The sequence below is a fragment of the Ovis canadensis genome, chromosome 18 (genome assembly GCF_042477335.2).
Source record: "Ovis canadensis isolate MfBH-ARS-UI-01 breed Bighorn chromosome 18, ARS-UI_OviCan_v2, whole genome shotgun sequence".
Taxonomy (NCBI): domain Eukaryota; kingdom Metazoa; phylum Chordata; class Mammalia; order Artiodactyla; family Bovidae; genus Ovis; species Ovis canadensis.
This window is the reverse complement of record NC_091262.1, coordinates 31,364,000-31,384,937: the sequence shown is the minus strand read 5'-3', so window position 1 is coordinate 31,384,937 and position 20,938 is coordinate 31,364,000. Positions and strand designations below refer to the sequence as shown.

Sequence of the window (20,938 nt, the reverse complement as noted above, 5' to 3'; positions counted from 1 at the left end):
GAGGAAACTGTGATGCTTAAAAAATAGCCGTGGTATTAATGTCTGTTCATCAGTCACTTTGCAGCTGTCACCCATTTGCAGGCTTCCCTGAGATTTTAACCCTGTTATTTTTTTCTAAGTTGAATCCCCATCTTTAAATGAGGGTGGAGGATGTTATCTGCTGGTTCATATTTGTGATCCTGCCAGAGAGGCACCCAGTGATCTGTGAGATCACTGTTCTCAGGCACCAAGTGTCCTGTTTTTTAGAATCTAAAGGTCTTGTCCCTAAAACATGTAAGCACAAACATGATCAAAGAACACTGATTATTTAGTAAAAACAGTGAGGAATGCAAAAATTAAGAAGGAGGAAAAGAGTTTTCAAAAGGAAATCTTTGGAGATTAGTTTACTGTAAATAGAATATACTAAACACTCTTGATACACATAAATACTAGTAACTACCAGGTACTTGGAAAATGGCATAGCTCTAAACAATGAATATTAAACAAATTAAAGGTAATTTCAGATACAAAGGATAAAACAAAGCAGTAATTAAAGAATAAGACGCCCTGTGCTCACTTTGGGGCAGCCCACATACTAAAAAGAATGAGACATCCATCTCCACCAACATAGGGACAGGATGAGCAAACAAAATCAGATACGCTTCTCCTCAGTGCTTTCATTAGAATTGTTTTAAATGCCCAGAACAAATGTGCCTTTATAATTTTTTTCATTTAGATTTCAAACAGTAAAAGCTTTGTCATTTTAATATAGATCATTGAAAATCTTTTAAACAGCCTGTTGCTCATTTGGAAAAATAAACCAGTGAAGAAAACCGAAAAAAGAAATAAAAGAAAACAGAAAGAAGAATTGATAGGTCTTGCATCATGACTCAAAGAGGAATCCTTCTTTCCACTGGGTGAAGAGGGGCATTCAATTCTCCGGGGAGCTTTGAGTGTGCGGAAAGTTGTGTATCCACTTTCCTGCCCTAGTTGGAGCTGCTCCAGCAGCTAGTTAGGGGAGAAACTGGAAGTTTTGCTCCAGCTCAGGGAAGCCAGATAAGGCAGTTTCTAGTCTAAGGAGGAGCTGTGTGCGTTTTATGTCAGGTCCCATGACGCTCTTCCAAATTCCCTTTGCCTGGGGACTTAGCCATTGATGGTAGGTTTCTGCTGCGGTATGTATTGTTTACTCAAGTAATTAAAATATGCAAAGCATTCCCTGTCCCCCATTTTGTGCTTCTTCCCCAGCCACTTCTGGCATTTTGGTTGGCAGTTAATAAAACAAAAGGTGAGCCCAAAGGCCCACGTCTCCCTCCGGCTAGAATGATTAATTTGGAGCGGTTTGGAAGTAGCAGATTTTACCTGTAGCTACAGCTGTGCTTTCCTAGCTGATGTGTTCAACCCACACTAAACACTACAAGCAGAGCATGGCAAATGCTTCATTACAGGCACAGCGCAAGTGGAGGGAGGCAGGAGAAAGGAGGCAAGGGTTTATTCAACCTCTTATGGTGGCACAAAACCAAGAAGACTTCTCCTTCCAGGAAGCCCTACACTGAAACAGCCAGGAACTCCCCTGGTAATCCAGTGGCTAAGACTCCACGCCCTTGGTGCAGGGGGCCTACCTTTGATCCCTGGTCAAGGAATTAGATTCCCACATGCCTCAACTAAGAGTTTGCATGCCACAGCTAGAGATCCCATGTGCCACAATTAAGACCTGGCCTAGCCAAATAAATGACTAAATAAATTATATATATATATATATATATATATATATATATATATATATATATTTAAAGATAGAGAGAGAGCCATACTCAAGGACACTTGAAATTTACTTCCTAATCCAGTTCCTAATTTGAGACCCCATGGGCTGCAGCACTCCAGGCTTCCTTGTCTTTCACCATCTTCCAGAATTTGCTCAAACTCATATCCATTGAGTTGGTGATGCCATCCAACCGGCTCTGTTTCAGTGATTATTAGAAAAGGTCATTATCTCACGGAGCTATTGGTGTACATCTGCTGTCTGTTCCCCACTGCACTTGGAGGGAAAGCCCAGCCTCATAAGATGATATTATAAAATGAGAATCAAGATTAAGGAATTCAATGCTGTAGTCTTAAGGCTGATGGAATATTTATAGGAAGTATTATTGGTGTTGTCATTAATCTCCCTGCAAAGATGGCTGGAGGAGACAATTTATCATGTGGTTTGCTTTTGGAGGAAAGAGATCCCATCTGAGTCTTTGCTTTTTAAAATCCAAATCATCTTGTTTTTTTCTTTTTTCCCTTGAGGCCTTTTTCATAGGCGCTGCAGCCACTGAGTCCAGTTCATAGGGAAATGCTCTGTTCTAATTAGTTCAGGCTTGTCTTCCCTGAGATTCATGTTAACTGCACTTCCTGCATCTAAATCCTGCTTTGGTCAACAGTCAAATATTCCAATAGGACCCAGGTTGGTGGCCATGCTGCTCCTGGAAGCCCCTTCAGCTGCTACCAGTGTTTGTATGACGAATTGTCTTGAACCCACAAAATCCCCAATGAGAAGGATTTGGAGTGTGGCTGTGGATTAACTTTGAGCTTGGCCTCTATCCACACACTTGCTGACATTCCAATCTTGAGCTGGTTTCCTTATCCAGAAATCAAAAATGGTGCCTCTTTGTTGTAAGGGTCTCTGAGGAAAATGTCCAAGTCCCTGGAAAAGTGAAGAAGTGCTGTTCATTCAGCAAACATAGAGTTTGAGAAAAAGCACCTTCTAAGAAAGATTTCGATTCGAAGTCTTATGCATATGTGTGTGTATTGAAAACCTGCCATGTCTCTGTTTCATTTAATATCACATTTAGTGTCTGTACATGTTCTGTATACCTCATTATTATCTTCATTTTGCATCCTAGGAAGCCAACTCTTCAGAAGTTAAACATCTAGGGTTGCTATGGGGCTTCCCAGGTGGCGCTAGTGGTAAAGAACCCGCCTGCCAATGCAGGAGACACGTGTTCTATCCCTGGGTTGGGAAGATCCCCTGGAGGAGGGTATGGCAACCCACTCCATTATTCTTGCCTGGAGAATCCTGTGGACAGAGGAGCCTGGCGGGCTATAGACCACAGGATCACAAAGAGTTGGACCTGCAATCCATGGGGTCTCAAAGAGTCGGACACGACTGAGCCACAGAACTGAATTGAACTGAACTGAAGCAACTTAGCACACAGTGTTGCTTTGCTAAGTGACGTTTGCCAAGTTATAAATTATTCTTTTTGCTTTATTGGGTCCTCTGTTTCCTCATCCTATACATACATTTTCAATGTCGGTTGTTATATTTTCCATATTTTGAAGGGCATCTAAATATTAGAAAAGCCATTCTTGCTTGAAAGGGATTACCTTATTTTTGCTAAATAAGTCTGAATCTAAACCAAAACCTGTTGGTGCCTGAGCTTTACAGGGTAAATTAAAAATCTAGATTGATCTCAAGGAGGTTTCATTCTCTTGCCTTCCTTTACCCATTAATGCTTAGCATGTGTTTGGAGTCTGAATGGATGAGTCTGGGTCCAGGGTGATCTATGGATCTGAGCTGAGCTGAGATCTCCAGCTTTGTTCCATCCAGCTTTGCACCATCCCTAAAGTTTGTTTCCATGAGAAGATATCAACCAGGAGGCTCCAAGTCCGGGCACTTGGAAAAGAAAACAAAAGCCAAATCATATTTTAACCCACATCTTTGGACTTGTAATGTAGGCTGTATAAAAATATATATTGCTTGGGGCAGTAAAGGACAATGAGGTCTTAGAATGACTGCCAACATTTAGACAGAATTTAGAAAGAAGAAAACAAAAGGGGAAGTTATAAAAGGTGTGTGTTCCTGGAGCTTCTATCTGAGGAGTTTCTCCTGGCAGATGCAGCTCTAGGTGAAAGAGTTGAGCAGAATCACAATGGGCCTCTTTATCCTCCAGGCTCACACTGCTCAATAGCTTAACTGTTACACTCCTTGTGTTTTTGAAAAACTCCAAGGGTTTTTCCTAATCCAGGCTAGAGGCTCAGCCTGAAAGAGCCATTCCATGGAGGTTCTGCTAAACGGAATGTCTTTTGCTTAAGCTATCATAAAGCTTTGCTTTGAGGGAGAAGCGCTATAGTGGTATCTTTCTAAGTTTCCTCTGCACCTTGCCTCAAAAGAATTCTGAAAGCACTGGGGCCATGATCTTCAGTTTATGTCTATGAGAAGTTACATAATACTTTGCTCACTTGATGCCAAGAGCTGACTCATTCGAAAAGACCCTGATGCTGGGAAAGATTGAGGACAGGAGGAGAAGGGGGTGACAGAGGATGAGATGGTTGGATGGCATCACCGACTCAATGGACTTGAGTTTGAGCAAACTTCAGGAGATGGTGAAGGACAGGGAGGTCTGGCGTATTGCAGTCCATGGGATCACAAGGAGTCGGACACAACTTAGCAACTGAACAATAACAACAATCCACTTGCGTGTGGCTGGCACACACATATGTTTATCTAAACAGTTTCCCTCCCAGTGTGTGGAAGTGTGTGTCTGCACTGGAGGTCACTAACACCGATGGGCAGCCCATGTGGGTGAACACTGCAGACGCTCCATAAGTCTGGCATAGTCTGAATAAGAGCGGCAGTGATTTTAAAGACTGTGCTTGGTGGCTGCTGGGGCTGGCTGATGCACTGCTCAGACCTGCAGACCTAGATTTAAGAGGCAAAGCTGCTGGGGCATTTGGGAAACCAAGAGACTTTCAGGGGACAAAGAAAGCATAGATTAAACTTTTATTTTTCCTTAATGCATATGGAGATTCTCCTATGTCCTGAGACATGCAATCAAGAAAGACTAAAATTGAATAAATAAAAAATGACACTGTGCATGACAGTCTTAATGATAATCTGAATTAAGATATTTTGCCATTAATGTACATTGCAACGTTTCTATAACTCTTCAGAAAGCAGTTGCCACTCTCATCTACTTTGACAGATTCAACATGGCCCCCATGGATGAGCAATTTCAGAGAAAGCTTGAATCACTCTATGGGTATCAAAAATGCCCCGTGTTTGCTCACCTTTGGGTCCTGGCTCCTTTATCTGGCATATATGGGTCACTCTGTCTCCTTTATACCTTGTCAGATGTGTGTGAGGACAGACGTTTTGAACTTCTGGGAGAGAAGCGGGCTTGTATGTGTCCTGTGAAGAAATTGCCTCCCTTTCTGTGTAATGAGATGGACAGAACTGAGAGTCTTCTTGAGGTCAGCAGAATTTCTATTTAAAACACAGTGCTGGATTCCCTCTGACTGCAACGAAGTTGGCATTATCCAACAGAAATGAGCAAGACCATTTCCTTGTGCAAGAAAGGGAGGATCCAAAGTGAAGGGATGGGATGACTGTGGACAGGGGTGGCTGCTTGGGAGGTTCACCTCCTGCCAGGAGCACTTTGCCCCAGGGCATCCTGCCCCCAGCAGAACCCAAGCCTGGCAGCCCCTGCAGCTGTCTCTTTCTACCCTTCAGTCCTGCTTACTCCTGGCTCTCAGGGTGTAGCCAGGAGTGAGGGCTGAAGGCTTAAATGGAGGAAATGAGGTTGAGGGATTTTAGGCAGGCACCCCAGGAGGATGGAGGTGAGGCTGTAGTTTTTGGTTTTGTTTTTGTTTTTAGATTCTTCTTATATCTTTTCTCTTTAATTATTTATTTTTAATTGAAGGATAATTACAATATTGTGTTGGTTTCTGCCATACGTCAATGTGGGTCAGCCATAGGCATACCTATGCCCCCTCCCTCTTACACCTCCCTCCCATCTGCTACCCCATCCCACTCCCCCTTGTTTCAGAGCCACAGTTTGAGTTCTCCAGTCACACAGCAAATTCCCACTGGCTGTCTGTTTCACATTTGTTAGTCTGTATACTTCCATGCTACTCCCTCCGTTTCTCCCGCCCTCTTCTTTTTACCGCTCCCTTCCACCCCATCCCCGTGTCCATACGTCTGGTTCTCTATGTCTGCATCTCCATTGCTGCCCTGCACATAAGTTCATCAGTATTATCTTTCTAGACTCCACATATATGAGCTAATATATGATACTTGTTTTTCTCTGTCTGACTTACTTCACTCGGTATAGTAGACTCTGGGCTCATCCATCTCATTAGAACTGACTCAAATGCATTCCTTTTTATGGCTGAGTAATATTCCATTATGTATAAACGTACCACAGCTTCTTTATCCATTCATCTGTCGATAGACATGCATGTTACTTCCACGTCCTAGCTTTTGTAAATGGTGCTTCCGTGAACATTGTGGTGCATGTTTTGTTTTCAGTTATGGTTTTCCCTCACATCTTTCCCACGATACAGCTGTAGGCCTGAAGACGGGTGCGATGCAGCCATGGAGAAAGACGGAATTTAGCCAGAAAGACTCTAGACTTTGCACCCTGCTTGCTCAATCTTTAATGTCCCCGTGATCGTCAAACTTTAATGCCCCCTAAACAAATTTTTTAAAAAATGTACCCCCCTTTGCATGTTTCAATTTATCATCTAAAATCTCCCACATGTTTATAATAAGTATGCCATTTCCACAACATTGTAAATATTGACATTAAAAACACATTACTCCTTTAATGCATCTAATGAGCTTAAAATACCAGAGCAATTTGATCCATCATCTATTAAACACATGGACAAGTACTTAAACCCTCAGTTATACATGGTTCCATTTTCTTCTTGAATTTATAGTTTCATTACAGTTTCCTCACCAAATATCCTTATGGATTCTTTTTTTATGCATGAAAGCCTTTTATTGGCCATTTTGTCATAATTTAGGTGACAAAAATACATGCCTGTGTGCATGCTCAGTGGTGTCTGACTCTTTGTGACCCCATGGACTGTAGCCCACCAGGCTCCTCTCTCCATGGAATTTTCCAGGCAAGAATATTGGAGTGGGTTTCCATGCCCTCCTCCAGGGGATCTTCCCCACTCAGGGCTTGAACCTGTATCTGTCTCCTGCATTGACAGGTGAATACTATACCACTGAGCCGCCTGGAAAGGCCACAAAAATGTGTATGAAGACTTTAATTTTTAATGACCAGTGGCCTTAAGTTTCTAGATGTTAAGAGATTTGGATTGAGTTATCATCATAATTATTAGTAATATACAGAAGTAGGCAGTAATTCAAAATAATAATCAGATAATACATATAACAATTTTTGATGCATATGAAAGATAAGGCACATAATATTTTTGGAAATCCATCTCATATCTTCCAATTAGCCTGTATTCATTAATCAATATTATTTAGTGCTAAAATAAGGAATAAGGCTAAGGTTCAGAATCAGTTCAATTACTGCTTTTTTATTTTTATAAATATAAGAAATGAGAAACACTATTCACAATAAATGAATGGATGGGAAAGGAAAGTGTTTTATTACTACAGCTCATATTTCGTTATTTGCCTAAAATCACATTTGGTCTCTTATCAAAATTCCTTTTTACTCTTCTCTCAGTTGATAATTCTTTTTGGTTTGTCCCCCTTCAGTGGTTTGAAAAGCATTAAAAACCACCGGACTTGCAAAAGAATTTATTTCCCAGTCACTAGAGACATTCATTTTCAACACCTATACTAATATTTCGTAGAGTTTATTCATTTGTGGTCTGTAGGATTTCTCTCCTGAGGTTTAGAATGAGTGAAACATTTGTCTTCCCCTTTGAGAGTGGCAGCATGTGTGTGTGAGTGCATATGTGTGTGTGTGTGTGTGCGTGTGTGCACACGCGTATGTGTGCGTGAACAGTTGGGCAGGGAAATTGCTTTACCATGGGGTTCTCAGTGTTAGGAAAAATCTGTAAGAGAGTTAAGGATCTGCATAAACCTTCAAAACTATCCTTGCTAGGTTCCAGGATTGCGTGTATTTCCAAAGTTATGTGGACCTTAGGTTGAATTCATTTAAGTGGTCACTGAAGTCTCTCTCTGCCTATTATATTGCATGAGAATTCTAGGCTATTATCCTATGGGAATTCTAGGCTATTACCTTTTAGAAGGAGTGAGAAACATCCTGAGCTATGTGTAAAAAGTGTGTTTCCCTGTTGGCAATAATGAAAGAATGGCAGCAATCCCAGACCTATAAACAGTGGATTGATTAGGTAAACTGTGGTGTAGTCATGCACATGGGGTCCAATCTAGCTAGAAAAGGAAAGAGAGAACCCTAATGGGGGGAAAAATAAAGTATATAAGAGATATGGTATGGTACTTCCATCTATGAAAGTGAGGAAAATGATATAATCCCTATTTGCTTATGTTAAAAACAATTGAAGAATAAACTAAAAACAAGCATGAAATGGTTGCCTTCAGGGGAGGAGGAGAGCAGGATGAAGGGAGTGAGCAGAGATGAAACTCGACTTAGGGTCATGTACCTTGATTTGGGTTTGACTTTAAAATCATGTAATGGTTTTTGCATTGCTACAAAATATTATGTTGAATGGGAAAGAAAAAGGAAAGCAATTCTTATAAATCAAAAGCAAAATGATACAAATAAACCGGCACATTATGTTGGTGACTTGGCCACTCAAAGAGGAATTATTTCCTGTGACTTTAAAACACAGCAATGTCTTAGATGTGTCCCTAGTATGTACATCCTAAAGATGAGTAAAGCTCCAAAGACAGCTTTCAGGAATCATATTGTTGGTAATGATCTTGAGCTAAATTTAAAAAATGTATATATATTAGGATAAAAAAATAAGTAATATTACTAATGTAAGAATCAATATTTTCAGCAAAAAAACACACCAAAAATAAAACCAAAAAAATTAAGTAAAACTCTGTAATCCTAAATTTGAGTTGGAAAAATCAATATGAACTCATGATATATTTTCCTTTCAAAGGAAATATTTGCCTAGTGTTTTCCACTAGAAATAAATACTGATCAACCTAACAGAGGTGAGTATTCCTGGCTTCCATCACGTGGGCCCTAAATTCCATTGTCCACTGAAAGGACCCAAGGCTCCTTGAAACAAATAACTGAGTTAGGGCCAGGAGAGCAAGTGGACAAAATGAGCCTAGGATTTTTTTTTTCTCATGTCAGAAAGCAAGAATGCTATCAAAGACCACTGGGGTTTGGTGAAACGTGCCAGCTTGCAGAGGCTGCTACTGGCCAAAGATTGAAGAGTGAGCATCAAAAAGAGAAATTATAATTGACTGAAACACTTCAAATGTGTAAACACACACACACACATGCACAAATAATTAAGTATGCTTCTCAAATAAGCCTCTCACTGGTCACCTTCAGAGGATGCTAGTGAAGGAACTCCGGCTTCCCTGGTGGCTCAGACAGTAAAGAATCTGCCTGTAACGTAGGAGATGCAGGTTCGATCCCTGGGTCGGGAAAATCCCCTGGAGAAGAGAATGGCTACCCACTCCAGTATTCTTGCCTGGAGAATCACATGGACAGAGGAGCCTGGCGGGCTACAGTCCACATGGTTGCAAAGAGTCAGACACGACTGAGAGACTAACACACACAGACAGAGAAGGAACTCGTTATTCTGAAAACTGGTAGATAAAAGGAGTTCCTATATAAACTGTCACCAGTGTAACCAGTAGTTAACGAAGGAAAGTTCTTATTCATGGAAGATTTCCAGCTGATATATGCAAAGGGAATGCTCGAATTAGAATGTCACCCTTTTGTCGCCACTCATGAAATAATGGATCTCGGCGATGATCACCAGCGGCCACTGACATCCTAAGGTGAAATGGAAATATGTGATGGAAGGTCAGGCTGACAAGCATCTTGAATCCATAATAATAGCAGTGGTGGAAGAGTTACCTAAGGTAGTATAATCCAAAGATCTCCAGGGACTTATTTTTTTCTTGACTCATTCCTTGGAATTTTTGCCTTGTTCCTGTATATTTCCTGTTCAAAGGCTCAGCCTTCAGATTCTTAGTGTATCTCATTGAGAGCTTGGATCATTAACTAGAATTTCTCAGGCAGTGCCTGGGCAAGTTACCTTATCTTCATCTGTGAAATGGGGATCATAGGGAATTCTACCACAGAGTATGAGAGAGACGCTTAAATGCAGAGTGTGTGTAACATCCAGTGGTATGTTACATCCAGTGCGTATCACATCCAGTGATAGTCAGTGCGTATTAATTAGATTGTTCTTATTAAGATTATTATTTCATCCCATTGCTTGCCTGGCTAGGTTTCATCATGGGGATATTTGTCTATATATATGTGTGTGTGTGTGTGTGTGTGTGTGTGTGTGTGTATTTATTTTAACCTGGGAAGGATTTGACCAATAACTTTCCCAGAGTGGATCTCTCAAATATGAGAGAAGGATACAGGAATGCAGGCAGTTCTGAAGGAAAATCAGCATAGTCTAGGCAGATAGATAGATAGATGGATAGATAGATAGATAGTGAAGTCGCTCAGTTGTGTCTGACTCTTTGTGACCCCATGGACAGTAGCCAACCAGACTCCTCCGTCCATGGGATTTTCCAGGCAAGAATAATGGAGTGGGTTGCCATTTCCTTCTCCAGGGGATCTTCCCGACCCAGGGATCAAACCTGGGTCTCCCACATTGTAGGCAGACGCTTTACCGTCTGAGCCACCAGGGAAGTCCAGTCTAGGCAGACCTATGGGAAATATGGACAGTCTAGGAAATCAGGCTTGTCCTGGTGCTCACCACACACACACAGGACACAGTCTCTGCATTTTATGTGCATACTCTTGTATTTCATGATGCTTGGTGGGTTTCTATATATTGAATATATCATCTCACTTTAGACACAGCTGTTGCTTAACTTCTATGTTGAAGATGAGGAAATTGAAATTCAAAGAGGTTAAGAGTTTGTCAAAAGTCACATCAGAACCCAGGGTTTTTGACTTCCAATTTATTGCTTTTGTTGTTGTTGTTGGTATATCACAGTCCACTAGAAATAGTTTAGTCCAATTCTGGAGGAATGCTGTATAAATTTCACCCACACTGGTGATGCCACCCAGTGAAAAATCTTAATAAAATTCTTCTTAGCAGTAACTTTGTGACTGATTAATACCTTTCTGATCATTTTCGGTCCAGACTTAAACTCCTCAAAATTTATACCAATGCACTCAGATTTCTCTTTTTGTACACTTGGAAATTTCAATTTGAAATGGCTCTTCTGGGTTATGTATAGAATCATCAAACAGCCCACGTCAATTTGTAAGAATCTGGTATTTACCATTTCTCATTTAAGAGAAATGTTCCCATATTCCTAACCTCTTTTTCTTTTCATTCAAGAAACCAGGTACAATAAACCATTTCACTAGCTTTCATCAAAAACCTAATTTTTCTCAAAAATATTTTGATTTAGAACATAAATAAATTAGATCCACTGGTTTTCCTTTAGTCATATATTTAATTTTCTTCCTCTTATTGTTTTAAAATTTTCAAATGTGGTACATGCTCATGAACAGACAGCATAAAAATACATAATATAGGAAAAAGGGAGTTTTCTTTGTGGTCAGTTCTCTCACTTTTCCTTCCTGGAGGAAATCGCTGGCTTAATGACTATCTTTCTGGGCCTTTTGCTATGCATTTACAGACTTATACGTTATTGCCTTTTAATATATTTGCTTATGCACACACATTTTACATAAATGGGAATGCTAATATATATTTACAATGTTTTACATTTTCATTTAATATATCCTGGATGTATTTACATATCACTGTACATAACTCTACTACATTCCTTTCAAGTGCTGCATATACACTTAATGATGAACAAATTGCTGCCCTTAAAAACAATGAAATAAAATATCTTCAATGAAGTATTTTTTGCTTACATAAGCAAGTATTTTCCTAAGACTCCTAGAAGTAAAATTGCTGAATTAAAAGGCACTTAACATCTTTAGGGTGGACATATTCTGCCAGGCTGCCCTCGGAAAAGGCTGCCCAATCTTAGCAACGAACAACTCTTTCTTCAGGCTTTTTATACACTGGATAGTACCAGTCTTTTCATTTTCCCCACATGATAAAGAATGTGTCTCTTTATTGTTTTAACTCACATCTCTTCATGTGTTTGTGGCCATTTGTAGCTCTTCCGTGAATCATCTGTTCATTTCTCTGTTGGATTTCTTGTTTTTAACTAATTTAAAGAAAACACTTTATAATGTATGGATTTTAATTCCTTCTTACATATATGGCAAATATGCCATTTGTTTCTTAACTATGCTGATTTTGTATTTTGCCATGCAAAAGTATTTAATTTTTACCAGGGGTGTCTCTGGATTCTGTCCTTTATGGCTTCTTGACCATGTGTCTTATTTAGGAAGGCCTTTCTCTCCTGAGGTTATACAAATAGTTTTCTAAGTTTTCTTCTAATATGATTATTGTTTTGTTTTTTATGTTTAGCTCTTTAATCCATCTGGAAATGATTTTTGTATATGGTGTGAGGTAGGTATCTAACTGTACTTTTTAAATGAATAGTTCATTGTCCCTACACTGATTACTAACCCATCATTTCATATATTAAATTCCAGTATTGATACTTGAGTCTGTTTCTGGACTCTACTTTGTTCCATTGATCAAAGAAATTGTCTATTCCTATGCCAATAACCCAGTGTGTTCATTCCTGTATTTTGATATTGTGTTTTTCTATCTGATTGAGCAAATATCCCTTGTTGTCCTATTTCAAGTATATCTTAGTTTTTTTAATCAAATGCTCCTCTCGATGAATTTTGGTACTGCGTTGTCAGTTTCCATACATTATGCCATTGAGGGTTTTATTTAGATGGTGCTGAATTTTTAGATTAATTTTGGGATGAATGAGAAGTTTATAACTGAGTCTTCTTATCCAAGGAAAAGACACATCTTTCCATGTCTTCAGATCTTCTTTTATATTTTTTAATAGTTATATTTACATAGGCCTCATAAATTTTCTGGTAAGGTTTATACCAAGGAATTTTAAACATTTTTTTGGTTGTTGCTCTTGTTGCTATTGTACAAACAAGTTTAATTTTCATTGAATTTTGAAGTCATTGCTACTGGTGCATGAGAGTAATTTGATTTTTGTATATTCATTTCATGTCTGGGTAGCTTACTAAATCATAAAATGATTCTAATTGCTTTATAGCTAATTGTTTTGAACTGTCATATCATATGTAAACAATGATAGTTTGACTTCCTTTTCAGTATTTTTATCTTGTTTTTATTCTTGCTTTATTGTATTGACTAGGATCACTTACAGAGTTTTGCATCAAATCTATAATAGAAGATACCATCTATGCTTTCAATGTTTTATCAGTAAATATGATATTAGTGTATTAAATAAAGGAAGTTTACCTTCTGTTACTAATGAATTAGCACTATTAGTCAGGAAAGGATGTTGGTAGTTTTGGGCATCTTTTGAAAGAATAGCTTTTCTTCTTTTATTTTTACTTTAGTTTACCTTGTTTTTTCTCTTGCAATTTCCGACTTCTTTTTAGGGTAATATGTGATTGGTTTTTGTAAACATGTTTTAGGTAATTGGAAATAATATGCAACTTTTTAAGAAGGCTGAAAGATACATACATCACCCATATCTATCAATTAAAACTCATTATTTATATTTTTTAAATGTATCTTTATTTTTGTTGTCTTCTTGCTCTGTCATTTTGCATAATAAGTGTTTTAATTTTCCTTTGTAATTGTAGCTTTGTCAGTTTTATTTATAACCTATTTTACTTTTTTATACATTTTTATTGCTGTTAATTTTTAGTTTGTGATTTTTCATAATGGCAAATTTTATCACCTTCAGATATAATATAGATCACTTTGTCTTCACTTAGTTCTTGACTTTCTGAAATATTTTTCATATGTATATTAATTTTTGATATATTCTATATTGATTATATAGCATATATAATATACTTTATATATGGATTATATTTTCATATGTATTACATATATTGAATATTATCTATTCAAGTTATATTATCTATCCAATTATATTTGCCCTTTATTTTTATGTATCAATGTATTAAATATTATGCACATCATATATTGAGTATTTTTTTTTACTGTTTGTTACGTTTTAAAATTCTTTTAAAATTTTCAATATTTTCTGTTATTTCCTTTTAAACATGTCTTTTCTAGATAACATGCATCTTGGTTTTTTTAACATAGATTTTTTCTTTACTTAAAAGGTAGTATAGCCTATTAGTTCTCATTGTCTATAGTGATGTAATTTAAAGTTCTTTTTCATTTTGTGCTTGCTATTCACCATTATCACCATTTTTGTGGTCTTTTGTGTTGGTTAGAGATTTTTGGTTCTATTTTCCTGAAACTGCTTTGGAAACCATATGTACTGTTTTTATTCTTTTAGTAGCTGCATTAATATTTTAGCAAGCACATTTAAAGTTAAACTGTTACAAAAATTGAAGACTATAAATTCCCTTGCAGAGTCTTTATCGGGCTTTTAATTATTTCCCTATTTACTCTTATATGCACTTATTTTAATATTATCTAAAAGTTTCATTCCAGAATATTGTTAATAGTAGCAATGACATTACTATTAGCATTATTAATGGTATTATTTACTTTATACCTCTGTCTTACAGAAATCCTTTATTAGTAATTATATTACATTTAACTAACATAGTACTGACCATTATTTTGATTTAGATTGTGTTTCTGTGGCTTATTTGCTTTGCACTCTTTGTTACGTTCCAATTCATTGTATATTTTAGATTCTGTTTTCATTTTCCTGTAGTACATCCTCAATTAATTTTTCTGCTTTATTTTTCTGAAAGGCCAGGAGTGGTAAACTCTCTGAGTCTTTACTTATCTGAAAGAAACATCTTCATTTGTCTTTACACTCGATGCAGAACTGTCTTGATTATAAAACCCCAGGTTGAAAACAACTTCTGTAAATCCATATTATCATTTACCTTCTAAAATACTTTGTGGATAATGCAAACATGATCTCTTTTTTAGTAACAAGATTGCCCATCTTCAGCAACTCATTCTTTCTTATGTGTTTATGATTATAATTCTTACAACTGGCCCATCATAGAAATGAGAGCTTCAATTCATCATTCCTCATAATAGCTCATTTATAGAGAGCTCTTTTTCAATCAGTGGAAAACAGTTTTCTAACAAGTTTCATGTGTTAGCCAGAAGTTCCAATTTCTGCTGCTCTGTTTATGAATGATGCAGTTAGTTCGTGAGTTCTAAAGCATGCTGTGAATTTTCTTCCACTTATGCTAATAATATGTCTAGCCCGCTGGGCAGTGAGGATTTCCCTACTGTTTGTTCTCAGGGAAGTAAAGCCTGGATGGCAGTCTCTTCCTCATATCCTGGACTGTCAGATCAGTAGATCCGCAGCTGGCTAAAGTCCTCATTATTGTTGTTGTTTGGTCACCAAGTTGTGTCTGACTCTTTTGTGACCTCAGGGACTATAGCCCGCCAGGCTTCTCTGTCCATAGGATTTCCCAGGTGTGAATACTGGAATGGGTGGCCATTTCATTCTCCAAGCGATCTTCCCAACCCACAGAGCAAACCCACATCTCCTGCGTTGCAGGCGGATTCTTTACCACTGAGCCACTGGGGAAGCCCACTGTCTTCCTTGAGTTACTTTAAAAAAACACTCTCCTTCCTGGCTTTTGCGATCTTGCTAAGAATGGTTGTGAATGCTCTTGCAGTCCACCTGATTTCTTATTAGCATGTGATCTCTCATGCTTTTGAACTTCCTTATCCCCTTCTCTCCAAACCCTAAGTTGCAGTGAGAAATTCAAGATTGTCAGGTAAATGCTAAAGCCATAGTTCCGCAGACTGGGGGCACATCAGCCACATTGTGCTTTAACCTCCTTGGCCAAGGAGTCTAACCTAATGTCTGCAAATCCTCTGAGACTTGTTAGACTCACTCAGTGATTCTGTGACTTCCTTTGGGACTCCTTCTCAAGGTTAGATCTGACTGTAGTACCAGATTCTGAAACCCTCTCTCCCACTTCAAATCATCTTGTAATCTTTCTTGAGCTTCCATGCCAAGGAGCCTACCTTCCCTTAGGTGTGATCTCTAATTGCTACCCTAGCTGCCTCTAGCATCCTAGGGCTTAGAGGTCAGCATCTCCACTGGCCCTTCGACACAAAAGTTGCATCCCATTTGGCCATCTTAGAATAAGATTTATCAAGAGGGCATCTTCAGATGAAGACTCAGGCTGATGCAACTGATTCTGGTCATTGGGTCACTCTGTGTGTGCTTCTGTCTCGGTCCCTTTTAGGTGGGAGGACATACCATGCTCCCCATTCGCTGGATGCCCCCTGAAAGCATCATGTACCGGAAGTTCACTACGGAGAGCGACGTGTGGAGCTTTGGGGTGATTCTCTGGGAGATCTTCACCTACGGAAAGCAGCCATGGTTCCAGCTCTCAAACACAGAAGTATGGAAGGGGGCAGATGCCTGGAGGAGTGATGGGGTGGGGGGAGGGGATAGTTAAGGAGTTTGGAATGGACATGTTGACACTGCTATATTTTAAATGGATAACCAACAAGGACCTACTGTGCAGCACAAGGAATTCTGCTCAGTGTTATGGGGCAGCCTGGATGGAGGGGACTGGGGGAGAGTGGATACATGTATACGTATGATTGAGTTGCCTGAATTTACCTGAAACTGTCACAACACTGTTAATTGTCTATACCCCAATATAAAACAAACAGTTTAAAAAAAGGAAAGAAAGGGGCAGGTGGGAACCTTGACCTGTGGGAGGCTGATAAAAGATATCTGAAGCCAGCTCCTAGACAAGAGTGTGCAAAACACTGGGTGGGTTTTGAAGCTAGCAGAGCAAATGTCAGCAGAAGCAGGAGAAGAGTGAGCTTCTTGATAGGAAAGAGAAAAAAAGTATAACTGTAGGAAACGTGCTGTGGTTGTCAGGAGAGCATGAAGTCAGATGTCGAAATTGAGATGCAAGGCACAGTTCTGTTTGCTCTGCTACACTTAAAAAAATCACAAAAGTTTCACTAAGACAGAAAGTGAAAACAAAAAAACAACTATGAGGTTTTTCAACTGTGCCGTCTTGTGGAAACACCTACTACTAAGTCCACCAGATCATCTGGGTCCCCAGAGGCGTTAGGCAGGCCAAGCCCAGAGATGTGCTGGAAGGTGGATGGGGAAGGCAAATTTCATGCACCTGATAGAGCTGTGTGTGGACTTCCGGGAGTAAGATGAATCATAGTAGTAAATGTAGTGATATACACGTTATGCCTTTATATACTTTTGATGTACAGTATTAATAAAAAGTGCTAGCCATCAAATTGAATAACAGCTCACATTTAAAGCCAGGCATTTTCCGAAGCACATTAGCCTGTATTAACTCAGGATTTTTCACACAAATGCTTGTTGAAATTCAAGACAAAGGAAGGGGTACTGCTTGGGGTTCTGGAGTGGATTGGCCTGGTCTCAGAGGTGAAAGCTTCTGCCTGGAGAAGGCCTGGGCTGTGGTGCAGAACAAGATGCTTCTCAATGACTGTGTTGCCCCAGGGAACTCACTCCAGTTTGTAGGCAGTAAAGGGCTGGGTCTCCCAACCCAGCAGAACTATAAAAGATTGCAGTCTATGGTCTGTTTTCTGGGAAAACATGAACACGAGGACCTTTTAATATTAGAATACTATCTAAATATTCCAGAAAGTGTCTTTCTTTTTGGAAGCTATGTTCATGTTGGCTTTCCTGTACCCTGACCATTTAATTAAGTAAATATCAAAGGCCGAAAAGAAGGCATTTCTTTAAACTTATAATATGTTATCATTTGGAAATGGAATGGGTCCTGACGACATTTCCCAAAGCAGGAAAATACATTTTAATAACTTTTCTTAAAAAAATGAAAGTGTGTATATCAAAACTCATTTGTTATGGTGCTTCATGGGCTTCCCTGGTAGCTCACATGGTAAAAAATCTGCCTGCAATTTAGGAGACCTGGGTTCGATCCCTGGGTTGAGAAAATCCCCTGGAGAAGGGCATGGCAACCCACTCTAGTATTCTTGCCTGGAGAATTCCATGGACAGAGGAGCCTGGTGGGCTACAGTCTATGGAACTGCAAAGAGTTGGACATGACTGACAAGCTTACACAGACACATACAAAACTATTGTTTTCCTGGGTAGGGGGTGGCGGTACACACACACACACACACACACACACACAAGAATGCATATGCACATATCCATGTGTACACATCCTGGCACATCTGCATGCACTCAGGCACACAAAGCATCCTGATCACAGCGCCCATGTAGTTTTCTGGCTCTAGTGGAAAAGGGACTCTAGGCTGAGGGCTCTATTGGTCTCAACAGACAATCTGTCCTGGATGTCTAACCTGCCTCAGCTTCGGAAACAAGGTCATTTCTGACGCTCCTTAGTTAGGCATTGGCCTTGAAGGTGGGCTTCCTACCTCCCCGCCCTCTCCCCCTGCCCCCAGTTTCCTTGTCCACTCCACCCACCCCAGCAATCAAGTCCTAGAAGTCACCGATCATGAATTTCTCTATCAAATTGGCAATCTGGAGAGGAGGAGATATCCCAGTGCTTTTAATATTAGCCCTAGCAGCCACTCCTTCAGTTTCCACTAGACCACTTTTCATGGAGGTGAAGGTAATAGAGGACGGAGACAAGGCTCAAATAAAAGCAGGGAACATGAGCAGCGGGAGAGCTATCAGACTGGCCAAGAACAGAGCCTAGTGGGCCTTTGCAGACTGGGAAGACCAAGAGAGTGCCGACACAGGGATTGTTTGACAAGCTGCCCCAGAGAGACATGGGCTACGCTGCAGACAAGGTGCTGGTGGGGGCAGCCTAGGGAGGTAAAAGCTACACATACAGGGACTTCCCTGCTGGCCCAGTGGTTAAGAGTCCGTCTACCAGTGCAGGGGGCGTGGGTTCCATCCCTGGTCAGGGAACTAGGTCCCACATCCCATGCGGCACATTCAAAAAGTAAAAATAAATAAATAAGTAAAAAAGACTACAGATAGACTAATGGGGACCAAAGGGGGAAATGTGAAGCTGGCCAAGAAGTTTAATCATATTTTTCCATTGCATCCTAAGGAAAAACCCAAACAAACTTTCTGGCCAACCCAATAATACTTTTCACGTTCTCTACTAGAAATGCATGCATGTTGTCACTTCAGTTGTGTCCGACTCTGCAATGCCAGGCTCCTCTGTCCAAGGGATTCTCCAGGCAAGAATACTGGAGTGGGTTGCCATGCACTCCTCCAGGGGATCTTCCCAACCCAGGGATCAAACCCAAGTCTCTAGCATCTCCTGGATTGGCACGCAGGTTCTTTACCACTGAACCACCAGGAAAGCACTTGCCTAGAGACGACTCTGTGTGTTTTTATTATCACAATTTTTCTTCAAATGAGGAAACTGTAGTTTGGAGTCAGCAAGCTGCCCAAGGTTACATAGTGAGAGTTAGGAAGAAGTTCAAATAACCTGAGAACTGGAAGATGGAATCTTAAAAATCCACAGTGGCAGCAAATAAGTCACTCTGAGGAATTGGACTTCAACCACAAATTACAGGCACGGTCCGGAGTTTCCAGTTGGGGATGGTCCAACTATACGTTACCTGCTTTCTTCCTGCTCCTCCTTGTGGCCTCCCCTTTGGTACACTGAGTCAGACAATCCTTTTTCCTCCTCATTTGGTCCTTAAAAGAGTTGGTCAAGGGATGGTACCCATCTTACAGGTAAGGATACCGAGATCCTATGAGGCCAGTTGACTTTCTCTGGCCACCCAGCTCAGCAATGGTGCATCAGGCAGTTGGTCCCAGTGTTAAGGACTTTTAAAGAAATAGAGAAAGTAGAATTGATACATATGTTGTCATCAGTTCAGTTCAATATCAAGTATAAAATAGATAGTTAGTGGGATGTTGCTATATAACACAGGGCACCCAGACTGGTGCTCTGTGATGACCTCCTAGAGGGGCAGGATGGGGGTGTTAGGAAAGAGCCTGAAGGGGGAGAGGAGATATATATATATATGTATACACACACACCCTGGGTTCAGTCCCTACCTTGGGGAGATCCCCTGGAAAAGGGAATGGCAACCCACTCCAGTATTCTTGCCTGGCAAATTCCTTCCACAGGGGAACTTGGTGGGCTGCAGCCCTTGTGTGTGTGTGTGTGTGTGTTTGTGTGTGTGTGTGTGTGACTGATTCACGTTGTTATATGGCAGAAACAAGCACAACATTGTAAAGCAATTATCCTCCAGTTAAAAAAGGCAGAGATGGAGTGCAAAGGGCAGAGGGGCCTGGACCAGCCAATGCTGGGTCCTAGCACTTGGAACTCATGCCCAGGACAGACGAGCAGCTCTGATCTCCCAGTCTTTACTGAAGAGCACCACTGAAGTCGCGGCCTTCTACTGAGTTTGAGCTGCTGGGCCACAGCTGAATGTTGGCGATGACTTCCTTGTTCTCTCCCCTTTTCCAGGTCATCGAGTGCATCACCCAAGGCCGTGTTTTGGAGCGGCCCCGAGTCTGCCCCAAAGAGGTGTATGACGTCATGCTGGGGTGCTGGCAGAGGGAACCGCAGCAGCGGCTGAACATCAAGGAAATCTACAAGATCCTCCATGCTTTGGGGAAAGCCACCCCCATCTACCTGGACATCCTCGGCTAGCAGTGGCCAGTGGTCACAAATCCATATTCTGTTGCCTCTTCTCTCCTGGCCTCACCCCATCCCTCTTTTCCACCTCACAGACTATTTTCTTCCATCCTTGACTGAAGCAAACATCTTCATATAAACTCAAGTGCCTGCTACACATACAACACTGAAAAAGAAAGAGAAAAACCCTGTAAGGCAGTTTGGCATATATATATATATATATATATATTTATATATCTAACTATCTATCTATCTATATCTACAGAGAGATACCCTCTTCTCTAATGCACAGAGAAGCTGCTGATACAGAAACCGCAAGACTGTAATGACAACCCAGAAAATCTTACCTATTATGAACGCAATTGGAAATTTGCGTAGGTGTAGGCTGTGGCCTGTATTTCTTCAGCTCT

The 20,938-nt window shown here is 40.2% G+C and overlaps 1 protein-coding gene across 2 annotated transcripts in view; it reads left to right on the top strand.

The window, feature by feature from the left end:
• Positions 1-20,714, top strand: part of NTRK3 (neurotrophic receptor tyrosine kinase 3) — a 410,810-nt gene extending 390,096 nt beyond the window's left edge. Inside the window, exons 16-18 of one of the 2 annotated variants that reach the window (XM_069559285.1) lie at positions 12,325-12,366; positions 16,173-16,331; positions 20,358-20,714. In XM_069559285.1, coding sequence (XP_069415386.1) covers positions 12,325-12,366; positions 16,173-16,331; positions 20,358-20,543 — 387 coding nt within the window. In that variant the 3' untranslated portion in view covers positions 20,544-20,714. The remainder of the gene's footprint in view (positions 1-12,324; positions 12,367-16,172; positions 16,332-20,357) is intronic. The other variant, XM_069559286.1, reaches the window with a different exon arrangement.
• The last annotated feature ends 224 nt before the right edge of the window (positions 20,715-20,938 follow it).